The sequence below is a fragment of the Symphalangus syndactylus genome, chromosome 4 (genome assembly GCF_028878055.3).
Source record: "Symphalangus syndactylus isolate Jambi chromosome 4, NHGRI_mSymSyn1-v2.1_pri, whole genome shotgun sequence".
NCBI lineage: Eukaryota > Metazoa > Chordata > Mammalia > Primates > Hylobatidae > Symphalangus > Symphalangus syndactylus.
Window position 1 is genome coordinate 36,955,367 of NC_072426.2, and position 9,859 is coordinate 36,965,225.

General features: G+C 38.3%; 1 protein-coding gene across 1 annotated transcript in view; it reads left to right on the forward strand.

Moving 5' to 3' along the window:
* ZNF365 (zinc finger protein 365) overlaps nucleotides 1-1,768 on the forward strand; it is a 106,996-nt gene extending 105,228 nt beyond the window's left edge. Inside the window, exon 5 of the mRNA XM_055274430.2 lies at nucleotides 1,359-1,768. Within this exon, the coding sequence (XP_055130405.1) occupies nucleotides 1,359-1,382 (24 nt within the window). The 3' untranslated portion in view covers nucleotides 1,383-1,768. The remainder of the gene's footprint in view (nucleotides 1-1,358) is intronic.
* The last annotated feature ends 8,091 nt before the right edge of the window (nucleotides 1,769-9,859 follow it).

A 9,859-nucleotide genomic window follows, 5' to 3' on the forward strand; every position in this document is an offset into this window, starting at 1 on the left:
CTTCAGCTCAAGCAGGAAGGATGGGGAAGAAGCAAGTGTCATTTTTTTGTTTGTTGTTTGTTTGTTTTTTTGAGATGGAGTCTCTGTCACCCAGGCTGGAGTGCAGTGGCACTATCTCCGCTCACTGCAAGTGAGTTCACCGCCTCCTGAGTTCACGCCATTCTCCTGCCTCAGCCTCCCGAGTGGCTGGGACTACAGGCACCTGCCACCATGCCCGGCTAATTTTTTTGTATTTTTAGTGGAGACGGGGTTTCACCGTGTTAGCCAGGATGGTCTCCATCTCCTGACCTCGTGATCTGTCCGCCTCGGCCTCCCAAAGTGCTGGGATTACAGGCGTGAGCCACGGTGCCCCACCACAAGTGTCGTTTTTTAAGTCTTAAACAATGTTTTAAAATTTCAGCTAGTAGTTCTATTGGTAGTACAATGCTTTAAAAAACTTAACTTCATATCTACTTGATTCTTGTCAAAGAATTTCTATTCTGTTTTGAAATATGCCTCTCTAGACATGTTTAATTGCTAGTACCTTGCATCTATCAGATTTTCCAAGGAGACCAACACCCTCAATCTCTTCTCCCTGATCATTCTGTCCAATTAAAGGGATTTACTGAATGCTGTCTTACTAGATTGAAAAGTTCCAATAAACGGCCTGCAGAAACTCCTTGATTTGATCCTTGCCATGAGGCTGAATTTTAGTAGAGCTGTGTTGTTCAAAGACATATCCATATTCCTCCCACCTAGAAGAAAACCAGAACATTTTATAATTACGAACATAATCTGTCATAATTACTCTTAATTTTAGAGTCAACATATAGAAAAAGCACACAAGACAACTACAGTTATACTGTAGAATTGGAGCACTAAAAACATTAACCATATGAAAAGATGAACATAGCTGACAAAGGTAGGAAGATAAAAAGTGGTGTGTGTAAACTACTTTCTTAAATAGAAATCTTGCCCCATACCTCTGGCTCATCAGGCTTTATTCTGTACTCACGGTGATTATATAACTTATCATCTGAACCAGGACGCTCTTGAGAGTTGGTGCTATTAATAATTACTTCAGGAAATGGATAAAAACGAGACTGTTCTATTCAAATCAGGATGTATAATTTCTTACCTGAACTGCCCACTCAGCACATGATCTCAATTACAGACATTGTTGGAATGGTGTGACTTCTCAGTTGTAGAAAAAGACGCTCCTCATGTCTATCATAATTTGGCAGCACATAAGTGAAGAGTTGCCAGTACAATTGTTTGCCAGGACCAATGGTTGAAACCACTTCTTTTTTTGACTGTTGTTGCTGGCACCTAGATACCACTGCAGCTCTACTAACTTTCCTTTTGGCTTTTATGACTAGGAGTCTGTGATTGTGGAAAAATGAACTTAGAATGATGTGATTCTGGATGAGGACTTGGATCAAGAGAATCACAAGTTAATTGTGCCAGAGAAGCTTTCATTCATTCAACAAATATTTATTAAGCATGTTTTACACGCCAGGAACTTTACAAGAAACTTGGGCTACTTGGTGACTTTACTCACCAGGAGTGTGTTCAGACTCCTGATGGATGAGCTCCAGGTCCTCCCTAACAAGACTGCAGACTTCCTGAGGGCACAGCCCACCCCTCATGCTTTGAGTTTCTCATATAACCCATCATAGCAAGTGGAAGAGGCTTCAGAATATTTGTCCCTATGAGATAGAATAATATTCTATTTAGCTTGGGACATGGCAGGTACTCAGTTGTTAAATAAAAAATAGTTACCGAGTAATTTATTTATTAAGTTCCATTCCCTTGGTGAAACAAAATCTGGTACTGCACCGAAAGCAAAACACTCAACTGTTTGAGGAAGTTCAGTTTAGTTTGTTTCAGAAGTATTTTTGCCAGAATACTGAAATTCTTTCATGAAGCAACACTATCTTGCTCTTCTCAGATTTAGTGACCTTACAATATGAGATGAGGGTGAGGTATTTTTTTTCTTTAAGGCATATTTAGCACAGCCTTATTCAAAATGAATCTGAGAGTTTCTCTTAGTCTTTTGAGATGTTGGTTGAAAATCCATCATGACTTCATTTGAAGTATTTATGAAATTGTCAGCTTGAGAAACACATCTGCTCATTTTTTTCACTGTGAAATTATTTCACTTAACAGAGGGGTGCAAATTTGGCGGTCCTGTCATGATTTAAATGGCCTGCACCTCATTAGTGTTGCCAGCATTTATTTAATAAAATCAAATCAGAATAGCATTTAATTTAGTTTTAATAGGATAGTTAATGTATGTTAATGAAATATCAATTGATTATTAAAATGGAGAGTGCTGAGGTGTAACAGATATATGAGATATAAATCTTGTTACTATGCCATTAATTCAGAATTACATAAGCAATAAATGTCTAATTAGATTCTTAGTAGTGATGAGTTGTAAGCATTTATTGAGATTCGATAAGATCGATGTTATAGACTTGTGCTAAGGACCACAGCTTAATTAAGAAAAGAGGAACAAACCTTCATTCCCATTTTCACCAGTCTTTGCCATTTTCTATTTCATATAATATTAAGCTGGAGGAATGGTGGCAGAGAGATGGGTGTATGATCCAAGTACGGTACCTCAGGTACCACAGTGGTCAATAACAAGAGTGCAGGGCTGATTATTCTTTGATGAACTTGGATTTTGGGACTTTGGATAAGGAACTCACTGATATCTTTTCTTTTTTATTTTTCTTTTTTTGAGACAGAGTCTCACTCTGTCACCCAGGTTGGAGTGCAGTGGCGCGGTCTCAGCTTACTGCACCTCCAACTCCTGAGTTCAAGTGATTCTCCTGCCATAGCCTCCCAAGTAGCAGGGACCACAGGCGTGTGCCACCAGGCCCTGCTAAGTTTTGTATTTTTAGTAGAGACGGGGGTTTCACCATGTTGGCCAGGCTGGTCTCGAACTCCTGACCTCAGGTGATCGAACTGCCTTGGCCTCTCAAAGTGCTGGGATTACAGGCATGAGCCACTGTGCTCAGCCAGGGACTCATTGATTTCTAAGGTCCTTTTCCTGTAGATAACTTTGGAGATTCAGCATGACATGGCAATATAGTCAGACCATTTCAGTAGCACAAGGTGAAAAGTGGCCCAGAACCAAATGGAGGAGAACAGGTCACTTGTGTACTGTGATTTTAGGAGTTCTTGCTATCCCCAAAATATCGCTCCTACTTCTCTCTCATATTGCTTGAAAATCGTTCAATTATTCCTTTGAGCTCAAGGTATTATTACCTCTTGATTCCTGGATTATACAAGATAGCCATGAAGTCCAGAAACACAGGTAATTTTACAAGATAAACGGATAATTGATATAAAAAATACATGATATGTTCAATGACATTACATGATAACACTCATTGTGTTGTCCCTTGGTAAAAATACGTAGCTCAATGTGCTGTGCAGAATTGCAAGTAATGCATTTCAGTGATGCAGTATTTCATCATTCCCCATACATGTGTAGGTGACATATTGCCTTATTTGTGTCTCTGATTTTCAATGAAGAAACCTGCATCATTAGCATACCCCAGAAGAAGTAATCGAGTAGGTTCAATCTGTAAGAAATGATTTATCTGTGCCACCAGATCTTATGGCCACTCTGTATTTTAAGCTAGTATCCGTCAGTTCTCTAATATCATTTGGAAAATTAATTGAACTATTTACTTGTCGTATGTCATGGAGATACTTTGACTTTGGAATTAAACACATGATTTTGAGGTTTGTGTTTTGTTCCTAACTGTATGGACTTCTGCAACTTACTTAACTTCTCTGGGCATAATGATACTGAGTCCATGGTGTTATTGGAGGAATTAAATGAGATTTAAATGAGATCAGGTCTTAAAAATGCCCAGCACAATATCTCCTACATTTTTCCAGATAAAATAGATGTTGATGACATTTCTTCTTCCCTGTTCTCTTCTACCCCTTTCCCTACCTCTTATCTTATTTCATTACCTTTAATGTACTAACATTGCCCACTCTCTTTTCTTTTGGAGGGGACAGATGGAATGCTGATTCTTAGATGGGTGTGTGGCTTAGTTGCTGGAAACCTGAGGCAGGAAGTGGAGAAAGGGCAAAAAACCATAAAAGGGAAGGTGGTAGAATACTAACAACATAATTTCTTACTGCTCACATTTTTGCCACAGGCCAATCTTGGCCTAGCTCAGCATCAAAAGCAACCCCAGCTATAGCTGTTGCAGGAACCAGGTTGCTCTGTTATAGAGGTTAAGTACCTTAGAGCAGCTCATTTCTCTACCGGAGCTCCCCTGGGGCTAGGCCACTGCCTACCTCAGTTGTGTATTCCTAGACTAGGCAACTCTGAAAGGAGACATCCCAATCTGCATGGGTGTAAACTCTGATTTCTGGCTTATAATTGTGCCTAACTAATTTATTCACTCAATTATTCATTTGCAAACATCCCCTGGAAGCGTCCCCTAATTCCATGATCTCTGCAAATCTCTATGGACAGAAAGATGATTCAGAGAGGTTCACAGCTAAACATAGATAACTGCTTGCAATGCCTTTTTACACTTGGAGAACCTGTACCTGTTACAATAGGAACCTTCCGAAGAAAGGAAATCATTAAAAATCATTCAAATTTTTATCTGCAAGGTCAAGCAGTAAATAAGAAATTTGACTTTTTTCCTAGAAAACTCGATATCAGAAGCTGTGGGCATATATTTCCCCTATTTATTGCTTTCCTTGTTAGTAAGACTTGGGTACAGGAATCTGACTGTGGGAAAGGGTCTAATATTCCAGGCTCCTTTCTTTGCTGTTATTTTGGTGGTTTCCTCTGTTATTTATAATCTCCACCAAAAGTTAAATAAAAGAAGAAAGATTAATCAGGCAGGTTTTATTTTACTTCTTCTATCAACAAGCAACTGTTTTCCAAGTCTTTAACTATGCACTGAATATTGTTCTAAGCTCTATAGGAGGTAGAAAAAGACACAGGAACTATTCCTTGTCTTCATGGAGCTTTCTCAGTCCAGCTAGGGAAACAAAACTCACTTATTTGAAAAAATGGAAACCAGTTGTGGACTAGACTTTGTGGTCTAGTTAATATGAGATCAGAGATGAAAAGAATCACAGTGCACTACATTCTCCAGGCAACAGACTGAAAGAAGGAAAAGAAAGAGGAAATAACTAAGTTCTAGGAGTATCCTATTCCATTTTTGAAAATGTAATCATTCAATTAAGTTTCTGGGGCAAGTCTTATCCTCATTTTACCTGTGTAAAAACCAAGACACAGAAAGTACCTAGCCATATTTCTTTATCTCTCTACAGTTGTATAGCAATTAGGTGTTGAAGTTGAATTTTATTCCAAGACTAGTTGATGTCAGGGTTCTTTCCCATAGATAATACAGAGGCACCAATGGGTCTTGAAACAGGTCTTGCCAGATGATATACAGGTATAGAGGAAGACCTGGATACAGGAAGAAGCAAACCCTTCAAGAAGCTCTTGACATTTGGAGGCCAGTGAGGGGTCTAATGAGATCAAAGTGGGCTGGGGATAGTGGGAGACAATATTTTCCTTTAAATTAACTGTATTCTTTGGCATTTTTTTTCAGTAGAATGATTGATGTTGAATGAATAATGTTTAAGCTAAGCAATAAAAAATAAGTTTGGAACTCTAATGATTTTTATGATAAAGATCTAAAATATAGTTATCTTCTTTCTATACTGTATTTGTGTACAGGAAAAATAAATACATTTCTATTGCTACTCAACTTGGAGCATACAGTACTATGCAGCATGGCTCAAGTGAGTAGTTTAATTGCATACTGTATTAGTCTGTTCTCATGCTGCTAATAAAGACATAACTGAGACTTTGTAACTTACAAAGTAAAGAGGTGTAATTGACTCACAGTTCCACATGGTTGGGGAGGCTTCACAATCATGACAGAAGGCAAAAGAGGAGCAAAGTCACGTCTTACATGGTGGCAGGCAAGAGAGCATGTGCAGGGGAACTCCCCTTTATAAAACCATCAGATCTCGTGAGACTTATTCAGTATCATGAGAACAGCATGGGAAAAACCCACCCACATGTTTCAGTTACCTGCCACTGGGTCCTCCCATGCCATGTGGGGATTATTACAATTCAAAGTGAGATTTGGGTGGGGACACAGAGCCAAACCATATCACATACTAACACCTGCAGTTTGGAATATTTTGTTACTTATGTGATTCATGAACAAACAGATGCTTTCTGGGATCTGTGGATCTTTGAAAGCAAAGGAGTAGTTTGACAATCTACCATGACGATATAAATCATGAGCCTCCATACACCTAGTGACCTCAAAATATATAAAACAAAATTTGAAAGAATCACAAAGAGAAACTAATTCAGAATCATAGTGAGAGATGTTAATCTATTTCTATCAGAAACTGGTAGATCAAGTAGACAAAATAAACTAGTTAAAGTATAGATTTGCATAGCGTAACTTAAAAGCTTGATGTAGGCATGGAACCTTGTAGTCAGGAGTCTAAGATTGCATTCTTTTAAAGATCTAATTAAACACATATAAAAACTGATCACACACTAGGGCAGGAGAAGAGGCAGAACAAATTCCAAAGATCTATTTGTACGAGCCATCTTATCTAATCACAGTGAAATAAATTAGAAACTACAAGAAAAAGACAATTGAAAACAACAACTGCTGTCATATCTTTGGGGCGATGGGGCATATGTCTAAAAGTCTTAATTGTTGGGCCAGGCACGGTGGCTCATGCCTGTAATCCCAGCACTTTGGGAAGCTGAAGAGGGCGGATCATGAGGTCAGGTGTTTGAGACCAGCCTGGCCAACATGGTGAAACCCCCTCTCTACTAAAAATACAAAAATTAGCCAGGTGTGGTGTTGCGTGCCTGTAATCCCAGCTACTCAGGAGGCTGAGGCAGGAAAATTGCTTGAACCCGGGAGGCGGATGTTGCAATGAGGTGAGATGGCACCAGCCTGGGCAACAGAGTGAGACTCCATCTCAAAAATCAAACAAAAACAACAAACAAACAAAAAACCCCTTAATTGTTAAGGAGGAAAATATTTGGAAATTAAAACTATTCAGTACTAATGAAAACAGTACTGCATTTCAAAACATGAGCTAAAAGCAGAACTCAGTAGAAGATTTATAGCCTACAAATTAATTCTGTGTCAATAAGAAGTCAATGGAGTTTTCATGATACTTTAAAAATTATAAAGAAAAATTATTTAAAAAACTTTAAAAATTCATAAAGAAGTCAGAAAATAATCAAGAATAGCCAATAGCTAAAACTATTCTTAAAGGAGAATAAAGATTACAGACCTGTACTATGTGATATCCAGATTAGTTATGAAGCTACAGTAGTAATAAAGGCAAGGTGGTAATGTGCAGGGATTGATAAACAGATTATCGGATCAGAATCTAGAGCCTGGGAATGATATCAAGTGTACACGGGCTTTAGGTGCATAACAGATGAGTCAATGTCAAATCTGAGGGATGGTGATATGGTTTGGATCTGTGTCCCTGCCCAAATCTCATGTAGAACTGTAATCCCCAGTTCTGGAGGTGGGGCCTGGTGGGAGGTGATTGGATCATGGAAGTGTTTCTCATGAATGGTATAGGACCATCTCTTGGTGCTATTCTCATGATAGCAAGTGAGTTCTCATGAGATCTGGTTGTTTAAAAATGTGTAGCACCTCCCTGACCCCAGTCTCGCTCCTGCTCCCACCATGTGTGATGCTTGTTCCCCCTTTGCCCGCCACTATGGTAGGAAGTTTCCTGAGGCTTCCCCAGGAGCTGAGCAGATACCAGCATTTAATTGGTTTGTAGTAGAACCTGCAGAACCACAACAAGCCAATTAAACCTCTTTTCTTTATAAATTATCCAGTCTCAGGAGGGTGGGTGGAGTCTCACTCTGTCGCCTAGGATGGAGTGCAGTGGTACAACCTCGGCTCACTGCCTCCGCCTCCAAGGTTCAAGGGATTCTCCTGCCTCAGCCTCCCGAGTAGCTGGGATTACAGGCGCCCGCCACCACACCTGTCTCATTTTTGTACTTTTTTTTAGTAGAGATGGGGTTTCACCATGTTGGCCAGGCTGGTCTCAAACTCCTGACCTCAAGTGATCAGCCCTCCTCAGCCTCCCAAAGTGCTGGGATTACAGGCGTAAGCCACTGCGTCCAGTCCTCAGGTATTTATATATATATAACCATAAATGTTATAAAACCATAGTGTAAGAAAACCATAATGTAAAACTATAATGTAAGAAAACCCTAAAAAGCATTAGAAGAAAATATTACAGAGCACTGTGATCTCACAGTAAACAATGCTTTCTTGAACAAGATAGCAAAAGCTTGTTTCAAAACAGAATAAATTATTAAATTTGATTACTCCAATTTTTAAAACATCACAATAACAAAATTCAAATATAAGTGACAATAAAAAGGACAGAGATGCCGTATTTGTGACATATAAACCCAAACTAAAGATTATCATGTAGAATATATATGTCAATTAAAAAGACAAAGAAATCTAAAAGAAAAACATCAAAAGATATAAGCAGTCAATACTTAGGAAAGGAAATTTTAATAATCAAATTTAAAAAAACTAGCACACACACAAATGAGTGAGTATAGGTACAACTGCAGAAATCTGAGTATGACTGGTTGATGCATAAATGTCAATATGCTGGATGTGGATTTTTATATTATAGTTTTGCAAACTATTACCATGCAGCAACCAGGCAAAATGAACAAGAGCTCTTGCTGTACTATTTTTTATAACTGCATATGAATCTATAATTATCTCAATTAAAATTTCAATTAAAAAATACAAAATGATGCTCAGCCTTACTGGTAATCAGGAAAATTCAATCTTAAACAGTGAGATGCTATTTTACACTCAGAAATTTGGTAAAAATTAAGAATTTTGATCATAACCATTGTTGGCAAGGATGTGAATATTCAACAAAGAAAAGGGAATTCTAGTAATTTGCTTGTGGGAGTGTAAATTGGAGAATAATTTTGCAATAGCTCTTAAAATTGGAAGTGTGCATACTCAACAAATTCAATTCTAAGTGTATATCCTGAATATGTTACTTGACCGGTGTCCAAGGGGATGGGTAAAAGGATGTTACTGTAGTTGGTAATAATAAAAAATTGAAAATAACTCAAATATCCATTAACTGGATAAGTAGATTATGGTATACAATGGAATATTAGACAACAATTAAAATGAACAACCTAGATCTTTGTGTATCAATATGAATAGCATTTGAAGACATAATGCTGATTTAGAAAAATCAAACTGTGGAGTGTAACATATACTGTGAAACTATTCACTGTAAGTTACAAACATACAAAACAATTTTCTATATTGTTTATGGAACCATATGTGACAAGATGTTAAAGTAAGACTCTTTCTGTTTCAGTTTATACTGGTATCCCAAGTCAAGAGACAAAAGTGCTCTTGTATTTTTAAAAGAGATACAAGGCTAGTGTTGCAGGACTTAGAAAGGTGTGATCTGAAGTTTACTCCTTAATTGCTCCTAACTGACCACAACTCTAGTCTTTTTTATTTTTTTTTTATGTTTTTGAGACAGAATCTCGTTCTCTTGCCCAGGCTGGAGTGCAGTGGCACCATCTTGGCTCACTGCAACCTCTGCCTCCCGGGTTCAAGCGATTCTCCTGCCTAAGCCTGCTGAGTAGCTGGGATGTCCACTATCACACCCAGCTATTTTTTTTTTTTTTTTGTATTTTTAGTAGAGATGGGGTTTCACCATGTTAGCCACACTGGCCTCAAACTCCTGACCTACAGGTGATCCACCCACCTTGGCCTCCCAAAGTGCTAGGATTACGGGTGTAAGCCAC